This window comes from Punica granatum, chromosome 8, assembly GCF_007655135.1.
Source record: "Punica granatum isolate Tunisia-2019 chromosome 8, ASM765513v2, whole genome shotgun sequence".
Taxonomy (NCBI): Eukaryota; Viridiplantae; Streptophyta; class Magnoliopsida; order Myrtales; family Lythraceae; genus Punica; species Punica granatum.
In genome coordinates this window covers 15,278,693-15,302,214 of record NC_045134.1, presented here as the reverse complement: position 1 = coordinate 15,302,214, position 23,522 = coordinate 15,278,693, and the positions used below count along the sequence as shown (strand labels likewise).

Sequence of the window (23,522 nt, the reverse complement as noted above, 5' to 3'; positions counted from 1 at the left end):
ACGACGCACGGAGATGTTGGGCTCTTTCAAATCCTCGTCGCTCAAGCATTCCAAATCTACAAATTAATCGGACATCGAAGATCGGATGCAAGCTCAATCAAGTTTCAAGCATTTTCCGGCTTTTCTCTCAATCGAATGGGGCCCACAGCTCAGCCAAGCCAAGCCGTCAAGCCGCGGCTCAACCCCAAGCCACGGTTCAAACCCATGGCTCCGAATTGACAGCCCCAAGCCGCGGCTCCTCCCTCCCACCGGCGGCTCCAAAGCTCCCCCACCACACAATTCAAATTTCACTCACTTCTTTCACTTCCTCTTACACATCCATCACTCCATCACTTCCCTCTTGCTTCCCCCACACTCTACATGACACAAACCCCTCCCTAATCTTCCCTCCAATTTTCGGCAGCCACCCTAAGCAATTCGGTAGCCCATGTTTAGCCTTCTAAATCGCAATTAGTTCCCCTTAACCGAACCATTAGAGCTCTCTACAAGTTCCCATTCCTCATTAACTCTAATCACTTCTTCACTCTCACTCTCTCTCAAGCCAACCTCTCTCAAGGGTCCTCTCAAACCCAGCCCACTTCCAAGTTCCGTCCAGCCCTTTGCCAAGGCCGAAACCGGCCAAAATCGTTAGGAAACCACCCGGTATTCCGGTAACCACCCGACCCGACTTAAGCCAAAAATCATCAAACATCCTAGCCTACATATTTCTCACCCCCTAAGTCCATTTCCGGGCTTAGATTTTCGATTGGAGGTCCCCAACACCCCGTTCCAGCCGTGAACATAATCGGGTCCCGAGACCCCTAGCCGCGCGTACCAAGCCACCAACGACGTGCCATTTCACTCCACGACTTCGGCGAGTCGTGTCATCACGTTCAAAGGGTTCCTTACAACCCTCACCCTCCTCCGTGAAGAGGTGGTCACGGTCCAAGGGCCGACCAACCGTGCACAACCTCCGTTTCGTTCGTTTCTCTCTTACCGGGTTCCTCACATTTTTACCGAACTTTCTCTCACGTTTTCGGGTTTGTTCAGGCCTTGGCACGTTCGGGTCTGCTTATGGTCATCTAGATCCGCCTCTTAGGAGTCCAACGAGCCCGACCTTGCACCTTGCCGTGCCCGGAGCTCGCGTGCCGGCCCATTCTCCCGAGACTGCCGCGGCTGCGCTCCCACTCGGGTCACCCACCCGTAGCTTTCAATCCGAGTCTCGCGACTCCCACGGCCGCGTCCCCGACTCTTTTCCTCTTGCAACGAGGCTAGGTAACATCCCTCTACAACTTAGAGAAGCTAGGATCCTCGATTCTTGTTTGCATGAGACGTTCATATGATTTAAAGAACCGAATGCATGAAAGTTTCCATTTTCCTTTCGGATCTAGGCCTCCCATGCATTCCCATGCAACGTGTGTCCGTTATGTGCCTATGTATGACCATGCCGTGTCCATATAATGTTTAACCTTGCGTGTCGTGACGGGAAACGACTCGGATCCGGACGGGAGAGGCTCCCTTGGCCACGGATTGAGCCATGGGACTCACGGCCAAGTCTTTAGGGAGAGACCCGTGAGTCCCCTTGGCCCACCCGAGGCTATGGCGGTCTCCCCCCTTCCGAAAAGGGTCGGTTCCTATGTTTTTTCTATCCTTAATCGTATGTAACACGATGGCATGACGGGGAGGGATCCGAATCAGGGCCGAAGAAATTTTCCCGACTCGTGTGGGCCATGGAAGCTCACGGCCCTCCTTGGAGGAATGTGGCCGAGAGCTTCCTTGGACCACTTGAGTCCGGGAAGTTTTCTTCCACCACGAGACGGGCCGATTCCCGTGTTTTACCCATTTAGTTGTTAGTTGAGCCAATGTCGTCTTTGTTGTTTTCCGTTTGAATAACCCGTTCGTGCGTGTTGTGTGATTCATGTGGTTATGACTATAATGGTGTCGAGATAACCGAAACGTGTATCATTATTTTGATTGACGTGTTGTGAATGTAAGAAACGATTGAAACCGGTGTAAGAGACCGTCCAAGATCCGGGGACGAGTCAAGGAGGTATTCGGTCACTTCCCTAGGGATGTGGCCGAGTGTCCCATGACTCTCCTCGAGTCTAGACCGGCCTCTTTATCCGCTTGAAAGTCGGTTCTTAAAATTGTTTTGCAATTGTATTTGTCGTTTAATTATCAATCCTATATCAATTACTCATTAGATGTGTTATTTTTGAGTAAGCATCTACTAAGCCCGTTAATTATGATATAAATCTATAAACATCGAATAATTTCACAAATGGGATAAGCGGGACGTGCCACTCGGCTAATTAAATCACTTGGACTAAGTAATTGGGTAAATTGGTCGCCCATTTGTAAACGCATCGACGATTTATGGAACGGCGTGAATGCCCTTTCTTTTTCCATTAAAAAAGCTCACAATTTCAAAATACCGAGACACATAACACGAATAGAATTGATGTCCAACGAGTACTCACGTGCTATGACTCGAGTCTGGGCCCAATTTGAGGCGGCCCGAGTCGGAGCACGCGAGTCCTTCTTAGACTCCTTCATGTGACGCGATCTCCAATTTATTTCCGAACCTCGCAATTTTATCATCCAAGGGCATGATCGTCATTCCGTGATTCACCGATACCTAGGCTTAGGGAGTTGGAAACACCTAGAACTACGAACGAGAAAGGACAACCCGTTCGGGTGCGAGTTTCATTCGCGCGGTCCATTTCGTTCGTTTTCGGTGTTTCTTTCTTCCTATTGTAGATTTGGTGGGGATCATTTTATTTCAGTTACAAAATATACAATAAAAAAAACCGGATTAATCATACATTTGGCCTAATCGAATGTTAGATAATGGATAGGTGGAATGATAGATTCCAATCTAGAGTCACAACACGAGTTTGGCTAATTCGGTGAAACCGTAGTGACACTTAACTGAATAAGAGTCATAAAACAAACACACACATATAATTGGTTTAGAACCTTATCTTAGCCCGTCCTCTATGTTTGCCTAGCCTAGATGCATTGTTTGTCAATCAACCACGGGTAATAATTGATTAAATCACGTACATTCGACTTAATACACCACTTGTCTGTATTCACGGACAATTGTCAGTTGTCGTCTGTGTTACGTCAGTTTTATCAGTTTTCCTCTGTTTTGTCTTTGCATATAATGATTTATTGCGGTTCGGGCCCGAGCCCATAGGTCACGTGTTGCACGGGGTCCAACGCCCCAAATCACCGAACACGAGGTCCAACGCCTCTTAACTCACCGAGCGCGTGCAACCCGAGTGCGGAATGGGATCTAGCCTCGATTCACCGTCGCACTCCGAATACGGCCTATGTGGAAGGCGGATTTGGATTGAGCGCGTGAAACGTGTTTAGATATCACCCGGGAGCTCGATTGGTCCAACGGTTACAGCGGGAACTAATCGATTCTCCTGCAAACCATCGGTTCAATCGGACCCGACCCCCGGCTCCTTGAGCTCGCGTTGCCTTAATTTGTTTATCGGTTATTCAAAACACACGGTGAGCCGGAGCGGAATATTGGCCCAATGCAAACCGATCGGGATCCATTTATTTCATTCAGTTGTGTTATGTAATTATTCGAGTGTACATTGTGAGGATCTTATTTGTATGTTTATTCATATACTTGTAAGGATCTCGATCGATGAGCAAGAGGTCCGAGTGTCGAGTCAGTTAAGTCGGTCCATCGTCACCAAGGGATGAGTAAGCTCAGATGATCACGGCCTTGGTTCGCGCAGGGAATCGACCATCATGGTCCGAAGAACTGTAACGCTAAGATAGCGAACCGATTCCTTGACTCACAAGGTTACTCATCCTTCGGATTCCTGGTCCAACTCAATCGATTAATCGATTTTACGATGTCAAAACAGGCGAGTCAAGTGCGATCCTAAATCACGCGGTAAATAAACAAAATGGCAAGCCTAGCAATCTAGAGTACCGAAAGGGCGTGTGGGATATAGGCCCGCACGTAATAGAACCCCCAAATTCGGAATTTTCGGTTCCGTATACCATTGCCTTAGCATTTAGGTGTACCTCGTACCCCTAGACCCGGGCGACTCAACGGCCCTCGACCTACGGGTCGTAAATAGTAAGTGGCGACTCCTTCTCACGCGCGTCCGTCGCGCATCCCCACGGGAAAGTGGATACTCCCAAGCCGCGTTGCATAGGCATCGTGCATGCGTGCCCCGACGAGATTAGATTCGGATGCGCACAGCAAGCCTAGCAAACTATTGTACCGAAAGGGCGTGCGGGATATAGGCCCGCACGTAATAGAACCCCCGAATTCGGAATTTCTGGTTCCGTATGACCATTGCCTTAGCATTTAGGTGTACCTTGTACCCCTAGACCCGGGCGACTCAACGGCCTTCGACCTACGGGTCGTAAACAGTAAGTGGCGACTCCTTCTCACGCGTGTCCGTCGCGCATCCCCACGGGAAGGTGGGTACTCCCAAGCCGCGTTGTATAGGCTTCGCGCATGCGTGCCCCGACGAGATTAAATTCGGGTGCGCACAACACTGTCCATGGCATAGTGCTTTTAGCCTCTTTTCATCGGTGAAGTTTAACTGCTCGTAACGCTGTTTTGCCCATTCTGCTTCTTCGAGCTCGGCTTCGGCAAGAATTCTCATGGAAGGGATCTCAACCTCAATTGGGAGGACTGCTTCCATGCCGTAGACCAAGGAGTATGGAGTCGCCCCCGTGGAGGTCCGGATCGATGTTCAGTATGGCAAGAGCGCGTAAGGTAGCATCTCGTGCCAGTCCTTGTAATTCACCGTCATTTTCTCAATGATCTTCTTGATGTTCTTGTTCGCAGCTTCCACTGCACCGTTCATTTGTGGACGGTATGGAGTGGAATTGCGGTGTTGGATTTTGAATTGGGCACAGAGCTTGTCGATTACTTTGTTGTTTAGGTTCTTGGCGTTGTCCGTGATGATCGTTGCCGGGACCCCATACCGGGCAATGACGTCGCGTCTGAGAAAACGGGCCACGGCTTTTGCAGTGACCGACGCGAGAGTGATAGCCTCGATCCATTTGGTGAAGTAATCAATTGCCACCAAGATAAACATATGTCCGTTAGACGCTTTGGGGTTGATTGGGCCAATAACATCCATTCCCCACATTGAGAAAGGCCATGGTGCCGTCATGGGGCGTAGTTCATTGGGCGACGCTTTGATCTGATCGGCGTAGACCTGACATCGGTGGCAATGTCTAACATGCTTCACACAATCAGTCTTCATGGTGGACCAATAGTAGCCTAAGCGCATAATCTTCTTAGCGAGCATGAGACCGTTCATATGGGGTTCGCAGTTTCCCCCGTGCATTTCCTCCATGAGACGTCGTGATTCGTGTTCATCGATGCATCGGAGGAGTGTGGAGTCAAAGGAACGGCGGTAGAGTATCTCGCCGCTCAAAAAATAATGTATCGCGAGGCGTCTGAGAGTCTTTCGATCGCGGCGATCGGCGAACGGTTTGTAAGAAGTTCTTAATGTCTTCGTACCACGGTTGTCAGCACCCCATTTTGGCTCACCTTTCCAAACAACGACATCAGCAATGGTCCAGATTATGACTTGAGCAGGAGTATAGAAAACGACTTAACAGAGCAGAAAAATCACTATTCATCCTCAAGTCGGCAAAATCCGGCAAATGACACATGCATATGACAGAAGGACTTTAGGGGTCATCAAGGAGCGTCAGAGTGACTAGAGAGCTCAGCAATATCCAAAACCGGCATTTTTAGTATATCACACGGACAGTTCTATTTTCCGATAGTTCGCTCGATCATCGGAAGATAGCCAATATTGGACTCCAAAAATCCACTCCAATGCCAAACAGATGAAAAGTGTCCCCAAAGGCATTTTGCAAATCATCTGCTCTATACAGAACAACTTTCTGTATACAGACAACTTTTCAGTGCAAGTCCAAAAATGCCGGTTTCTCGGAGAAAAGTTAATTCCAAATATCAGATGCGGCCACGCCCCACAATCATACAGAGCACGTGCAGAGCTTCAGATTGTCTTTTGGAAGCCATACAAACACCCTAAATGACTTCCGAGCGACAAAACGGGCATACCCTTCTTCGAAAGAACGTAACCGGAGACTGGTCTGATGGAATTACGGCAAACGAAGTTCACACTACATTGCCCTGAAAACTCCAGCGGACATTCGCAATTGGGCAAAACAGACAGCAAAACCCTTCACGGTTTCCCGAGTAACCTCCGAGGAGCACAAAAGGCCATTTTCAGTGAAAATCCATATCCGGAGGTCCTCTTTGGGGAAACTTGACGCCAGATGCTTACCTTACGCAATGCTAGCCTTCTCAAGGCTCAATGTGTAATCGTCGGAATGAATCACACAACTCATCTAAACCCCTCGAGCAATGCTTTAAGGGTCTCAGATGTACTTTTCATATCCTTAGAGGCCCAATCTCGGCAAACAGAGATCACAGTGATCTCCGGATCGCCCAAGAAACTCAGAGAGCAATCTGAGAAATCCAGTTTCGGCCTCCTAAGACATCTCCAGCTCCATATTTGCATTTACCGGCTTAAGGGACAACTGCCCACGTAATTTGAAAATTTATGTCAAAATGACCGACGTGTGATGCAGATACAAGATATGCTGTCAGAAGTGGGCAACCTCGCTCTGAATGCCTAAAAGGAGCAAAACCGGCTTCCGAGCCTCATACAGACATTTGGCAATTTCTCACGGAAAATGCCAATCTCGGACTCTTTAAACCCGTTTCCTTGCGTATATCGATAATTCAACATTCGGTTCGAACCACGAGCCTCGAATGCGCGATCAATCGAGACCCCAGCTTTTTTCCGGTTTCTCGTCTTCAGTCGTGGGACCCACGGGCTACCCAAGATGAGTCACCCTTTGCTCTAGAAGCTTCTTCTTCTTCTTCAATGCAAGAAGCCAACTTGCCCTCTCTTAGCCAAAATATCTTGGAGAGGTTGAAGACAACACTCAATACTCATCAATGCTCATAAATGCTCTTGGATCATCTTCATCAAGAACACTTGGTCCACATTCATCCTCATCCTCATTAGGCAAACCGAAATTTGCTAATGGGAGGCTTAAGTGTGCTTACTTTTGCTTAATTACCCATTAGCTTTGCCTATAAATGGCCCAAAAGTGATTAAGATAATCACTTCTCCTCTTACACACTCTCTCCAACCTTTCTCCTTCAAGAAATCCTCTCAAACTCCATAGCCAAGAACACTCAAGGACCAGAAAACTTCAGCACTTAGAAGGAAAAGAAAAGAGAACCGAAAAGATCCAAAGAGAACCTTGAGTTCTTAAGTCGGAAGCCGATGTTCATCATCCCGACTTAAGCTCAAAAATTCTCAAACTTCATATCCCACTCATTTTGGACCCATGGAGTTCATTGGTGAAGTTGGTTTTTCCATTTGAAGTCTTTAAATTATTGTTTCAGGTCAAATAGTGCATTTCGGGTGAAATCGCTACTCTCGGGTGAATAGTGACACGCCAACGCCAGCCGCGCGCACGCCGGCGCACGCCCACGCGCCCCGCGCGCACGCCACGTGCCCCTCGCACGCCCGCGCTCCCCACGCGCACGCATGCACGTCCGCGCGCCTGCCCGTGCCCCCGGGTACCTCGCGCGCCTGCCGTGCACTCCAGCCGCACGCCCCGTGCACCTAACTCCCCGAACGTGCATGCCCTTGCACCCGAGCACTCTTCCAAGCGTTCAACCGAGTCACCCGACTCTCGAACACTTCCCCGACTCTTTCCTCGTATCCCGAGGCTAGGTAAATCACTCTTGACTTAGAGGAGTTAGGGCTTTTTACATTTATTGCATGGCTATGGAGTATTATGGTATTTTATGCATGTTTAACTTGCAAGACTTCATTTTTATACACTTTTTATGTTATGTTATGCATGTTTACCATTTTATAACTTGCTAGCATGTCGGAAAAAGGTTTGGATTGTCGTTTGGAAGACCATCCCGACCCGGAAATGGAAAGCAAGCTCACGGCCAAGTCTCTAAATGGAATGGCCGAGACTTAAGTTGCTCTTTTCGGGTTAAGATTGGTCTCCTTAGCCCGATCCAAGTTAGTTTCCGAGTTTATTTTGTTGTTCTTGCATGCATGAAGCCGGTATTATTTTATCGATTCCTTAAATAACATGTTTGTGAATGTTTGCATGTTTAAATGAGTTAATCAAATCATGGAAATACCGGCTTTTGTCAAAAACGTGTTATTCATCATGTTTGATGTTTGAACATGCGAAAAATGATTAAACCAAAACAAGGAAATTGTTTGTGATTTGAATCGAGCCATGAGAGTATTCGGCCATCTTTGACAAGGTGAAGCCGAGGGCTTCTCGGCCTTTTTGGATCAAGAATGATTTCTTTATTTCGAGTTTAATTCATTTCTCGGATTGTATGAAATTGTAATTTCTATGTTTCCACGATTCCCATGTTAAAACATCGTTTACATGTCTTTTCAAAACAAAGCATGCATGGATTCGGGTATCATTGACTCATTCAGGTCCATTCAGTTACGAGGGTAGTTTCGGTCATTGGACCAAATATCCTTGATCCTTACGGATTCGTGTTGGTCGTCGAATCACGAATCGTTTTCACAATTAAAGCATTCGGCAATAACCTTAGGCATTAATTCTACGAACGGGTTAATCGGGACGTTCACACGGTTAATTCATTCAATTTAAACAACTTTGCACGAATTAGATATTAATTTGTAACTCGCGTCGACGAATTACAAAACGGTGTTAATGCCCTTTTCAAAACCCTCATACTTTCAAATCCTTATTGTGTTGTTCTCCTTTTCTGAAAACAGATTTTCAAATCAAGGGCAAGAACATCATTTCGTGATTTGCCGACATCCTAGCGCAGTTTAAGATGTCAGTTGGGTATTCTGTATCAAAATACAATTATCGGACTAATCATTTCACTCGACTTAACCAAATCTTAGAAAATGGTTAGGCGGAACTCTAGGTTCCAAATCTAGAGTCAAAATACAAGTTCGGATCAATTCAGTGGTAATTCAGTGTCACAACACCGAATCACTATAAAAGCAATCCACACACATGAGATTCGATTCTCTTTTCCAAATTTCCAACAAAAGCAGAATACTAAAACATTGGCATGTGTTTGATTGCTTAGAATATGGCATTTGCTTGCAAAAACGCCCTTGGATTAATAAACTTGTTAAAACACGTACACTCGATAATAACAAAACACCTTGTCTGTTATTAACATGTTGCGTGTTATCTTTCCGCACCTGTTTGCCATGCGGGTCGAGCCTGATCCCTAGGCCGAATAATATTAGGGTTCAACACCCTAATCATCGATCACAGGGTCCAACGCCCCAATCAACACTCACAGGGTCCAACGCCCTATTCAGTGAGCGCGTCCATTGAATTTCAGTTCTTCGGTCTTTTCCCTAAACTCACGGTGAGTTAGAGTGGAATAATAATCGAACGCGAGTCGACTGGAATTCGGCCATTTGTAATTTGTATTTATTGTTTTCGAGAGCATTGTAAGGATTTTATTTTGTACATTTATTCTGTAAGAATTCCAGTCGGTGAGCGAACAGTCCGAGAGTCGAATTAATCGAATCGGTTTAATGCTTGCCCAAAGGAAAGTAAGCCCAAGAACTCGCGGTTTTGGTTCACGCAGGGATTCAACCTCCATGGTTAGATGAACTGTAACGCAAGATTGTGAACCAATTCCCCGACATAAGGGTTTAATTCTCTCTCGGCTTCTCAACCGACATCGTTTAGTTCACCGAATTTCCGGTGTCAAAACGTGCGAGCCGAGTGCAGCTTAATTCATGCGGTAAATCATAAAACATGCAAGCCTAGTAAGCCAGAGTACCGAAAGGGCATGCGGGATATAGGCCCGCACGTAACATGAACCCCCGAACACGGATTTTCATGTTCCGCACAGACCAATGCCTTAACAACAACTAGGTGTTCCATACCCCTAGACCCGGGTAACTTATCCGCCCTCAACCTTCGGGTCGTAAAATGATAAGTGGCGACTCCTTCTCTCACGCGTGTCCGTCACGCGTCCCCACGGGAAGGTGGACACTCCCAAGCCGTGCGATCCAAAAGCGCGCAATGCGGGCCCCGACGAGAGTCCACATTCAGGTCCGTACAGCTTGGCGACTCCACTGGGGACATACTTAGTGGGTTCAGGCTCGATCCGTTTGCTTGCTTGCATGTTTATTTATTGCCTTCCGCACATTTATTTTACGCACATTTACTTTTCTGCACTTGCATTGCATCATCCTAGCGGAATTCTAAGTACCAAATGCCCGAAATCCCATGGGCACCAATTTAGGAAGCTAGGTTAGTCAGAGGTTCCGAGTAAGGGAACGGATCGAGTTGGCTCTGCCACCGAACTGGCCCCCAAAGATCCTCGCTCGATTTCAAGGAATTGATCCCCTTGAATCAGGAGCCCCCATCCCTAGTTAGTGGTTTTCCCAGTAGAACACTGAAACCATACATAAACAGGGACCGTCATGCTGGACCAAAAATAACCTCACGCCGTCAACCGACCCAAAGTCTGGTCTTTGAGTCGGCCCCTAGTTTTCTTTTAGGCGGGCCATTTGTTGTTTTTTTTACAATGAGCGATGTACATTGTAATAGATACAGATATACTCTACTTTTCTGCACTGCATGCATGTTTTCAAAACAACCTAGGACATTACATCAGTTTGTTTATAAACATTAAACCAACATCTCTCCATTAGGTAAAGATGGATCGCTCGCATCCCTGTCTTAGGCTCGATGTCATCATCATGCCATCCGCGGACATTGCTCGTCTTTGGAACACATTCCGCCCAGTTGACCGTGCATTCCTTCGGCTCATCATAGGAGACTTGCCATTACTCGCTGATTCCCCCATTGACTGGACCCTACTCAGAACTGCTATTAGTTTTTGGGACACTCAGCGGGCCGTATTCAGTTTTCAGGGGTCAGAGCTAGCTCCTACAGTAGAGGAGTATGCGGCACTCATTCAGCGACCCATGCCGACCCTCGACATCGTGGTGCCCAACCAGTTCGCCACGATACAGAGTAGACTCGCCATCCTCTTAGATCTCCGCGACTAAGAAATTCGTCTTGAGCTTCAGCATGGATGGGAGCATAGCGTTAGGACCACATGCCTCATAGACTTCATACATGTTCGTTCTCTCAATGCCAGGGGAGAATCGTACCAGCGTGACGCCTGTCACGGGTTCCTCTTGCTCATCTTCGGGACCATCCTATTCCCCCACTCGTCGAACCTCATAGACGGGGCACTTGCCCAAGTCATCCTCCAAGTGGTAGGAGGCCGTAGTTATGTAGAAGCTGTCTTGGCTGAAACCATTCGGTCTCTTGACTATGTACGAGAGGTTCGATGTGGTAGAATGAGAGGAGCTCCGCATCTTCTTCAGATTTGGCTCCTCGCACACATCAGGCCGTTTTGCTCATCACATCCCTTTTCCTACATCACTGACGAGCATTTGCTCATTGCTCGCCTACTTCAGGTGTTTCGGCCCTCCGATCGCGATTACACCGATTGGATCCAATTCTTCAAGAGACTCACCCCGGCACAGTTTTTGTGGGCTGCTCGCTGGAATCCCGGTGGTCCCATGACCATTGGATGTCCTTCAGTCATAGGACTTCCTCTGATCAGTCACTTGGGGAGCACACTTGTTTTCCCAGCCCGAGTCATCAGACAACTCGGCGGCTTACAGGATATTCCTATAGAGGCAGATCGCACTCCACACCGCTTCATGTGGACGGATATTATAACTTTACTTCCAGATAGGGTTCTGCGGATTAGAGAAGTTCAACATTTATGGAACACGCGCACCGTTCAAGAGCTCTATTTCCCGAAGCACCCTACCGACAACGAACGAGCTTTCTCAGCTACCGTAGCATATGTGGCGCAATTCCATCCGCAGGGACTCACAACCGTTCGTCGGCGACATTTGCCGCGGATTCCTCACGCACCGCATGCAGACGTTCCAGACGCGAAGAGCTCAGTCCAAGGAGCCATACGTACAGAATTGCAGTCCATCAGAGAGGAGCGAGATTGACTCCGTTGTGAGCTTGTGGATATTCGCGTAGAACTCACTGATCACAGAGAGCTTCAGAGTGAGTTGGCTCAAATTTGCGTACGCATAGCGAACCAAGACAGGGAGATAGCGCGTTTGAACGCTATGCTGGACCGAGCGCGGGCAAAAGCTCGCAAGGTCTTTCATCCTTAGGTTTAGTTTGTTAACGCTTTTGCCCCGCACCGGACCCGCGCAGCGTTCACTCAGCTATGGGTTGTAATAGTTGGCGGTTTAATATTTATGTTTCCTTTTCAAGCAGACTGTCTTTATAAATTATAGAATATGAATCAAACTGATGTAATGGCATTAGTACTTTCAAACTTATGCACCTCATGTATTCATAAACTGTCATTGTATTTTGAAGATAGTCAAAGCATAATAAGTACACTCATACATTTACACATACAGGTACTAACAACTGGCGTCCCATCGATATCCGACTCGTGCACGAATAAGGATGGCAGAAGACTAACAACTCGCCATTCATGAACAGGATACTCCGCCAACGCCGATACATTCTCAAACACCACTGACGCAAGTTACATCACCTGTAATGCCCACAGACATATCTACAGCGCATTCAGGCATCCTTATCGGACATCCTCCACCAACAGCACAAACGGCGTCCAACCTTGTGGAGTCCGCACGTTTTACCGCGTTAGAAGGAATGGTGAACCACTTGGCGGCCAACATGGCCACCAACATGACTGAGCTCATGGCCATACTCAGGAATCAGAATCAGGCCTCATCGAGCTTTACTCTGCCTCTGGAGCATAGACCAATTGTCGATCCAAATCCAACAGTCACTCCAACCTTTGTTTCGGAGGTTGAAGACGCATCTTTTTCAGCAATGGCGTTTGCACCAACGGTCCATCCGATCAATGATCCTTTACCGCCACCACCTGCTCCAACAGCAATTCCGTTGCCACCAGCAGCTTTCTTATCCACGGACTCTACTATGCATACACTGCCACCGCTAACCGTGTCAATGCATCCTCCAATCTATACTGTGCCACCACCGACAGTTCCTCCGGTCACGATCGCATAGGCTCCTGTTTCCACTACAGACCAATTTCCTTTCCAAACTCCACAACCCCAAATAAGCTTTTCTTACCCTGCTCCACCGCCCCTAAACATTCCTCCCACTGAACCGGGCACGCCTACTCAGGCTGCCCCTCCAGCTCTACCAACAAACGTTCCTCCCGAAGCGGAGAATAAACAGGAGAGGAGAATAAAGAGAATGGAGGAAACCATTCGAGCCCTCCAAGTAGGCAACCCCCGTTTTGATTTCAGTGACGGTGACTGGAATCTCTTTCCAGGCATGCGGCTGCCCCCTAAGATCAAAATTCCAGAGTTCAAAAGATATGACGGGACCAGAGACCCTCAGCATCATCTCCGTCATTATTAGAGCAAAATGCTCCCATACTGGGATTATGAGGAATTCGTCATTCAGACTTTCCAAGATAGTCTTATGGGATCGGCGCTAGATTGGTTTATGACCCTGAAAGTCGGCGATGTCCCTAAATGGACAGATCTTTCTCAGAAGTTCCTCGACCAGTATCGATTTTGTGCGGAAACACCTCCTACCCTTCTCGATCTGAGCATGACAGAGATGAAAGAGGGTCAAGCTTTCGAAGCATACGCAACGGAATGGAGAGGAAGAGCGGCAAAGCACATTCCTCCAATCACTGAGCGACAACAAGTTCAGTTGTTCCACTCCACACTCAGAGGCGCGTATTACTCACATCTCCTGGCTCATACTTCCTCCTTCTCGGACTTGATCGAGGCAGGAAAGAAGCTTGACATGGGTGTTAAGTTAGGAAGAATCGAAGACCCATCAAAGAAGAAGGATGGAGAGACGTCAAAGAAGCAGATTGCTGGAACCTCCAGGAGAAGCAAAGACATGACTATTGGCGCCGTCAACTCCGGATATCAGGCTTCACAGCCGATTTCGGTGGACTATACTCCTGTATTACAGACTTCCCAGGCATATGCACATCCCGTGCATTATGTGTAGCCCTACCAAACATCGCAGGCTTATTTCCCAACCCCGCCAACTGTTATCCAGTCGCAACTTTCGCAACAGCATACTCCTGCTCTGGCTCAACAAGGTAGATCCACGGCTTCGAGATCTCCTCAGTCGGCTCAACGTGCTCCAGCCCCCAGAACTCATCAGGACAATATTGCACAACCGCGTCGACGCAAGCAGTACACCACTTTACCAGCCTCTCTCTCTCACATATTCAGGCAGCTTCTTGCAGGCAACAAGATCAGAACAGAGGCGCATGGTCCCAACTTTGACCCCGCAGTGTAGAATCAGAACTTGCACTGTGAATTCCATCGGGGTGCTCCTGGTCATACCCTCGACAATTGCTGGACACTCCGGAATAGAATTCAGGAGATGATCGACACAAGGCAAATCTCCTTTAATGAGGTGAAGACACCGAATGTCCGCGCAAACCCCCTCCCCGATCATGGATCAGGTTCAGGACCTTATATCAACATGATCAGCATCGCTTCTATCGAAGAGAAAGAAGACGCACAGAAGACCTCAATTCCCTTTATCGTCAACTATGCTCCGACAAATGATGCATTTACATCTGACGTCCCATTCGTTATCGAGGTTCTTGCGAAGGAGCCATACAAAGACCGTCGAGTTCCCTGGGATTATGGGAATGAGGTTGCCAACATGGAGCAGGAGATGAGTGCGATGGGCATCACGCGCTCAGGACGAGTTTATCAGGGTCCAGAGTCTACAGACAAAGGGAAAGCCCCTGTTGTTACATCCTCAGTCGTTCCAGAAGCCGTGCCACTCCTTACAAAGAAGGTCACCGATCAAGAAGTTGAAGCTTTCATGACAGTGATCAAGGCAAGTGAGTACAAAGTGGTAGAACAAATGGGCAAGTCACCCACCCATATCTCGCTCCTCGCATTGCTTTTGACTCCGAGCCGCATCGGAATGCTTTGTTGAAAGTCCTCACCGCGGCACAAGTCCCAAAAGACACGGCATCGGATAATATCGAGCAGACTGTTAGTTCAATCTTCTCGAATCAGATATCCTTTGCAGATGATGAGCTTCCATTAGAAGGTCAGGGACACTTACGGGCATTGCACATAGTCTGTAAGTGCAACAATCACATTGTTGGTCGAGTCATGATCGACAACGGCTCTGCTCTCAACGTTTGCCCCGTCTCCACACTGAAACAGATGAACGTGGACATGAGCCGCACCAGTGCAAGCAAGACCACTGTTCGAGCCTTTGATGGCTCTAGGAGAGAAGTGAATGGAGAAATCGATCTCCTGATCGATGTGGGTCCTTGCTCATTCTCTGTCACCTTTCAGATCCTCGAGATACCTAATGCTTTCAGTCTCTTGCTCGGGAGAGCATGGATTCAAGCCGCCGGCGCTGTTCCTTCGTCGCTGCACCAGAAACTGAAGTTCTTCGTCGAAGGTAAGCTCATCACTGTCAACGGTGAGGAAGATTACGCAGTCTACAAGGAGACAGCCGTTCCTTACATCAGCATTGGAGAAGATCAGAATCTTCCCTTTCACTCTTTCGACACGATTTCCGTAATCCGAGACTACGGAGAAGTCGGTCCATCACGAACCGATCATATGATTGGAAAGGTTCTGTTGAAGAACGATTACGTCCCCGGAACTAGACTTGGGACACGTGCACAGGGAATCCTTCGACCGATTGAAATGGAGGAATACCGCAATAGGAGGGGACTTGGCTTTCGCCCCTCCTGTCATGAGATCGTGCAGGCTCGTCGTGGAAAGCATCTACATCGCCTTGCTGTACATTACGAAAAGCTCTTCAGGGGCATTCCGGTTCCACCACTCTCACAGTTTTTTGCAGTACCACCGCAGATCATGGGAGGCACCTCTGATAGCCCAATCACTGAAACAGATGACTTCTCTTCGGATGCAGTTGAAGCGTTTTTGGCTTTGCCAGCCATATATGCCGTCACTGAGGAGACATCTTCCAGGGTTCATATCCGCCCTGTACGGGAGGATGAAGAGCTTACCAACTGGACTTCAGTTCCGCTCTACTCGGCCATAGTTGCCGATGTGTAAGACGGTCTTTATATATAATGCTACCTGTATGTCGGCAACGCCATAAGCCACATAACAGAAGAGGGGTTTTTGTTATGGCTTATTAATAAAATCCCTACATACTTTTTGAATTTTTGTATCTAGATTCTCTCTCTCGCGCTTACTTCTAGCATTTTTAATTTCTAAAACAATTCGCTTTCGTGTCCAGGCTCCAATCGAATCTAAATCACCGATGCAACGATTCGAATTCATCCGAAACACACCTCATAAAGTCCCTACCCATATACTTCGGGGAAGGACTTGATGAGGACGGTCGCGTGCCTGAGATAGAAGAGAGTTTGCATCGTCTTGAAAACCATCAACTCACTTCGATCGAGCCAACCGAAGAGATCAACATAGGCACCACAGAAGAACAACGCACCCTAAGGATCGGGACGGGTCTCGACCCCGCACAAAGAGCCCGGATGATCGATTTCTTGACAGAGTATCAAGAGGTCTTCGCTTGGTCTTATACTAATATGCCAGGTTTGGACCCCTCGATCGTAAAGCATTTCCTCCCACTCGACACTGAAAGATTTCCGCCCAAACGTCAACACTTACGACGTCAACGAGCTGATCTTCTTCTCCGCATTAAAGAGGAGGTCGTCAAGCAGGTGGATGCGGGATTCTTAGAGGTATGCAATTACTCTGAATGGGTAGCTAACGTTGTGCCAGTGGAAAAGAAGAATGGGAAGGTCAGAGTCTGCATCGACTACCGAGACTTTAACAAGGCCAGTCCTAAGGATAACTTCCCGCTGCCCCATATCGACGTCTTGGTGGACAATACAGCACGCCACACACAATTCTCCTTCATGGACGGTTTCTCTGGATACAATCAGATTCAGATGGCCGAGGAGGATAAGATCAAAACGACGTTCATCACGATGTGGGGTACGTTTTGTTACAAGGTCATGCCTTTTGGTCTCAAAAACGCCGGGGCAACCTATCAGCGGGCAATGGTCACTCTATTTCATGACATGATGCATAAAGAGATAGAGGTTTACGTCGACGACATTATTGCAAAGTCCAAAGCAGGTGAAGATCATCTTGTCAACCTCAAGCGGCTATTCGATCGTCTCAGGAAGTACAAGCTTCGACTCAACCCAACGAAATGCACTTTCGGCGTCAAGTCAGGAAAATTGCTAGGGTTTGTAGTCAGCGAAAAAGGCATCGAGGTTGATCCTGACAAAGTCAAGGCGATCATGGAACTGCCCCCTCCATCGACAGTGCGCGAAGTAAGGAGTTTCCTAGGACGGTTGAATTACATCGCGCGTTTCATTGCAAATTTAACAGACAAGTGCCAACCACTCTTCCGTTTGCTTCGCAAAAATGCAGCGGTTGAATGGGATGACGAGTGTCAGAAAGCTTTTGATACAGTTAAGGCATACCTAGTTCAGCCGCCGGTGTTGGTTCCACCTTCACCGGATTGCCCTCTCATTCTGTACCTGACAGTACGCCGACAATCCATTGGATGCATGTTAGGGCAAAAGGACGATTCCTCTCACGCAGAGCGAGCAATTTATTATTTAAGCAAAAAGTTCACTGAAGGGGAGTCCAACTACCCCGAGATAGAGAAGATGTGTTGCGCACTCGTTTGGGTCATGCAAAGGCTCCGGCAATACACTCTCTACCATACTGTTCGCCTGCTGTCAAAGACAGATCCTTTGAAGTATCTACTCAGTAGTCCGTCCTCCATGAGGAACATAGCAAAATGGCGTTGCCAACTAACGGAGTATGACATCTAATACGTATCACGCACGTCAATGAAGGGCCAAGCAATTGCAGATCATCTAGCGGAGTTTCCGATCGAGGACGACACACCGATCAACCCTGACTTTCCAGACGAAAGAATCCTCCAAGTGAGTGATGAGGAAGAGACTCTAGGATGGAAGATGTACTTTGACGGTGCAGTCAATTCCACCGGGTCTGGTATCGGCGCAGTGCTGATATCCCCTGAGGGGCGTCATTTCCCTGTTGCAGCGAAGATTGATTTCCCTTGCACCAACAACATAGCCGAATATGAAGCTTGTATCCTCGGTTTGCAGGCGGCAATCTACCTCAAAGTCAAGGAGTTAAAAGTGTTTGGCGATTCTATGCTCACAATCTTCTAGACGCTTAAACAATGGAAAACGAAAGATCCAAAGTTGGTGCCATATCATGAGTACCTCGAAGAGTTGACAGAGAACTTCGAAGATATCTCATTTACGTACACCCCACGCATGAAGAACTAGTTCGCAGATGCACTTGCAACGCTCACATCCATGGTGAGCATTACGAAGGAGAATCTCATAGAACCTCTTGAGTTTGAGATTGCTCAGGGCCCTGCCCATTGCGATGTAATTGATGCTGTTGACGGCAAACCGTGGTACGCAGACATCAAACACTTGCTGCAAACAGGTCAATTCCCAGCGTTCACCGATCGTCATGACTGAAGGACTCTACGCCGCATTGTGGCACACTTTTTCCTGAGTGGCGAGACTCTCTACCGCCGTTCATTCGATGCTACACTGCTTCGGTGTGTCGGCGAGAATGAGGCACAACGCCTCATGGAAGAAGTGCACGAAGGAAATTGCGGACCTCATATGAACGGACTCATGCTAGCAAAGAAGCTCATGCGACTCGCGTACTTCTTGTCTACCATAGAGACCGACTGCGCCAAGCATGTCAGACACTGTCACTTGTGTCAAGTCTATGCGAATCAGATCAGAGCACCACCCAACGAGCTCCATCCAATGGCTGCTCAATGGCCCTTTTCAATGTGGGGCATGGACGTGATTGGTCCGGTCAACCCTAAAGCATCCAATGGACATTTGTTCATACTGGTAGCTATCGATTACTTCACCAAGTGGATCGAAGCTATCACCCTTGCGTCAGTCACTGCAAAGGCCGTGGCTCGCTTCCTCAAACGCGACATCATTGCGCAGTACGGGGTCCCTGCGACTCTCATCACCGACAATGCCAAAAACCTGAATAATAAGCTCATTGACGAGCTCTGTGCACAGTTCAGAATCCAACATCGTAATTCCTCTCCATATCGTCCACAAATGAATATAAAGAAAATCATCGAAAAAATGACGGTGAATTACAAGGACTGGCATGAGATGCTCCCGTTCGCACTCTTGGCATATCGGACTTCTATCCGCTCATCTACCGGGGAAGCCCCGTATTCTTTGGTCTGCGGCATGGAAGCGGTTCTTCCAATCGAAGTGGAGATTCCCTCCATGAAGATTCTTGCCGAGTCCAAACTCAAGAAGGCAGAATGGGCGAAGCAACGCTATGAACAACTTAATCTCATTGACGAAAAGCGGCTAACTGCACTTTGCCACGGTCAGTGCTATCAGCAAAGAATGGCTCGAACATTCAACAAAAAAGTTCGTCCTCGCGAGTTCTGCCCCAGCGACCTCGTCTTGCGAAAAGTTTTACACATCGCTCCAGATTCCAGGGGCAAGTTCGCTTACAAGTACGACGGTCCCTTCATCGTTAAAGAAGTCTTTGACGGAGGGGCAATCATTCTCAACGATATGGACGGAAACGAGAACGCTCTTCCGATCAATGCTGATGCTCTTAAGAAATACTATCCGTGATGGTGTTTCTCTTATCCCACTGCGGGTGTTTTCTCAAATGCACATTACATTTTATCTTTCTTCGCTTGTAAAATTCCTAACACTTTTAATTTCGCTAACTCATGTACTCCCATCTTCTGCTCTTTTCCTTTCTTTGAATTTTTCCTGAGAGAAAAAGAATGGATTTCCCGCTAGGTTGAAAACCTCTTTGAGGTGGCCTAGGCAAAATTTAGGGAATGAGAGGCACGGTTTAAAATCCCGCAAAGGGGAACCGTGGCAAAAGGAGAGCATGAAACAAAGTCCTCGCTAGGTTGAAAACCCGAAAAGGGCGATCTAGGCAAAAGTTAGAGGAACCGAGAGGTGCGATCATACCCAAAACGGATGATCGTAGCAAAAGGTGAGATCTAAATGAGAGAAATGTCAAACAAAACGCCCCGTTAGGTCGTCACACGTCTTGTGACCTAGGCAAAAATTAGGGGACTTTCGGCGGCTCAACCACGAAATGACAGCTACACTCAACGTGCAGCGGCAAGTAGTTTGACAATCTTCGATGCAAGCAAACTCTCTTTCACTCTCAGAGCATGAGACACGTTTCGACATACAGTCGAATCTTTGTATCCTTGATTTGGAGGATCCCAAAGAATCCCCCGATACCCTTATGCAAATTCTACAGGTCATGCATGTTCTGTAAAAAGCCTTTCTTGTCAAATCACAAATCTAGCGGGATGCGACCACCCCTTTAAATGGTCATCAAGTTCAAATCCCCAAAGCATTATTATTCAGACTTCTTTGCACATCTTCATTATGACTGTAGAGTAGAACTGACAACTACTGTTAGCTCCCATGGTTCTATATGCAGGAATGAGGATGTGAACCCCAAAAGAAGTCTTTCTTTGATGAAAGCATGTCTGCCTTATGCCAAGGACCACAGCCAAAATCCAAGGAGAAGTCTTCAGAATAATACTCCATGCATTCAATCGCATCACAATCAGTTGGCAAATAATGAAACATTCTGCCACAACATGGATTGCAGCATAGACAAGCTCAGTGATAGAGGAATCACAATGATTCCTTCCACACCTCACGCAACTCCCCAGTGTTCGCATTTACTTTCTGCAAGCACTTTCTTTCTGCAATGCATCCTAAGCAACTTTACTTTTCAGCACAGGGGTCTGTCCCCTTCAGGTACGCCCCGACTACTTTTCTGCACAGGGGTCCGTCCCCTTCGGGTACGTCCCGACTACTTTTTCGCACAGGGGTCCGTCCCCTTCGGGTACGTCCCGACTACTTTTTCGCACAGGGGTCCGTCCCCTTCGGGTACGTCCCGACTACTTTTCAGCACAGGGGTCCGTCCCCTTCGGGTACGTCCCGACTACTTTTGCGCACAGGGGTCCGTCCCCTTCGGGTACGTCCCGACTACTTTTCTGCTCAGGGGTCCGTCCCCTTCGGGTCCATCCCGACTACTTTTTCGCACAGGGGTCTGTCCCCTTCGAGTACATCCCGACTACTTTTCTGCTCAGGGGTACGTCCCCTTCGAGTATGTCCTGACTACTTTTCCGCACAGGGGTCCGTCCCCTTCGGGTACGTCCCGACTACTTTTTTGCTCAGGGGTCTGTCCCCTTCGGGTACGTCCCGACTACTTTTTCCTGCACCATGCAAACCGCCGGGCAAAACACCCCGCACCCCGCAAGTCCATTGGGTAGGCGCCTTTGAACAATGTTGTTCATTCGGTATGCGCCCCGTGCATATTGCAAACCTTTCGGGTACGTCCCGACTACTTTTCAGCACAGGAGTCGTCCCGACTACTTTTCAGCACAGGGGTCCGTCCCCTTCGGGTCGTCCCGACTACTTTTTCGCACAGGGGTCCGTCCCCTTCGGGTACGTCCCGACTACTTTTCAGCACAGGGGTCCGTCCCCTTCGGGTACGTCCCGACTACTTTTCTGCACAGGGGTCCGTCCCCTTCGGGTACGTCCCGACTACTTTTTCGCACAGGGGTCCGTCCCCTTCGGGTACGTCCCGACTACATTTCTGCTCAGGGGTCCGTCTCCTTCGGGTACGTCCCGACTACTTTTCAGCACAGGGGTCCGTCCCCTTCGGGTACGTCCCGACTACTTTTCTGCTCAGGGGTCTGTCCCCTTCGGGTATGTCCCGACTACTTTTTCCTGCACCATGCAAACCGCCGGGCAAAACACCCCGCACCTTGCAAACCCACCGGGCAACACGCCCCGCACCTCGCAAGTCCATTGGGTAGGCGCCTTTGAACCATGTTGTTCATTCGGTATGCGCCCCGTGCATATTGCAAACTTTTTGGGTACGTCCCGACTACTTTTCAGCACAGGGGTCCGTCCCCTTCGGATACGTCCCGACTACCTTTCTGCTCAGGGGTCCGTCCCCTTCGGGTACGTCCCGACTACCTTTCAGCACAGGGGTCCGTCCCCTCGGGTCTGTCCCGACTTTTACATTTCTGCATCAGGCATAACATCCCCACATATCCAAAGTAGGAGGGAGAAGACTATTGTCGGAAGTTCCATATCAATCATTGCTATCAAATTGGGGTGCTTCTGAAGTCTTTGGCTGCATCCTCTACTCGAGCATGCAGTCAAAGAGGGGCAAGCTGTCAGCACCCCATTTTGGCTCACCTTTCCAAACAACGATATCAGCAATGGTCCAGATTATGACTTGAGCAGAAGTACAGAAAACGACTTAACAGAGCAGAAAATCACTATTCATCCTCAAGTCGGCAAAATCGGGCAAATGACACATGCATATGACAGAAGGACTCCAAGGGTCATCAAGGAGCAACAGAGTGACTAGAGAGCTCAGCAATATCCAAAACCGGCATTTTCAGTATATCACACGGACAGTTCTATTTTCCGATAGTTCGCTCGATCATCGGAAGATGGCCAATATTGGACTCCAAAAATTCACTCCAATGCCAAACAGATGAAAATTGTCCCCAAAGGCATTTTGCAAATCATTTGCTCTATACAGAACAACTTTCTGTATACAGACAACTTTTCAGTGGAAGTCCAAAAATGCCGGTTTCTCGGAGAAAAGTTAATTCCAAATATCAGATGCGGCCACGCCCCACAATCATACAGAGCACGTGCAGAGCTTCAGATTGTCTTTTGGAAGCCATACAAACACCCTAAATGACTTCCGAACGACAAAACGGGCATACCCTTCTTCGGAAGAACGTAACCGGAGACTGGTCTGATGGAATTACGGCAAACAAAGTTCACACTACATTGCCCTGAAAACTCCAGCGGACATTCGCAATTGGGCAAAACAGACAGCAAAACCCTTTATGGTTTCCCGAGTAACCTCCGAGGAGCACAAAAGGCCATTTTCAGTGAAAATCCATATCCAGAGGTCCTCTTTGGGGAAACTTGACGCCGGATGCTTACCTTACGCAATGCTAGCCTTCTCAAGGCTCAATGTGGAATCGTCAGAATGAATCACACAACTCATCTAGACCCCTCGAGCAATGCTTTAAGGGTCTTAGATGCACTTTTCATATCCTTAGAGGCCCAATCTCGGCAAACAGAGATCACAGTGATCTCCGGATCGCCCAAGAAACTCAGAGAGCAATCTGAGAAATCCAGTTTCGGCCTCCTAAGACATCTCCGGCTCCATATTTGCATTTACCGGCTTAAGGGCACGTAATTTGACAATTTATGTCAAAATGACCGACGTGGGATGCAGATACAAGATATGCTGTCAGAAGTGGGCAACCTCGCTCTGAATGTCTAAAAGGAGCAAAACCGGCTTCCGAGC

At 48.1% G+C, this 23,522-nt stretch overlaps 1 protein-coding gene across 1 annotated transcript in view; it reads left to right on the top strand.

Annotated features, from left to right (window-relative positions):
• Window positions 1-13,134, top strand: part of LOC116188772 (extensin-like) — a 46,492-nt gene extending 33,358 nt beyond the window's left edge. The window contains exon 2 of the mRNA XM_031518245.1: window positions 12,580-13,134. Within this exon, the coding sequence (XP_031374105.1) occupies window positions 12,580-13,134 (555 nt within the window). The remainder of the gene's footprint in view (window positions 1-12,579) is intronic.
• Window positions 13,135-23,522: the final 10,388 nt, after the last annotated feature.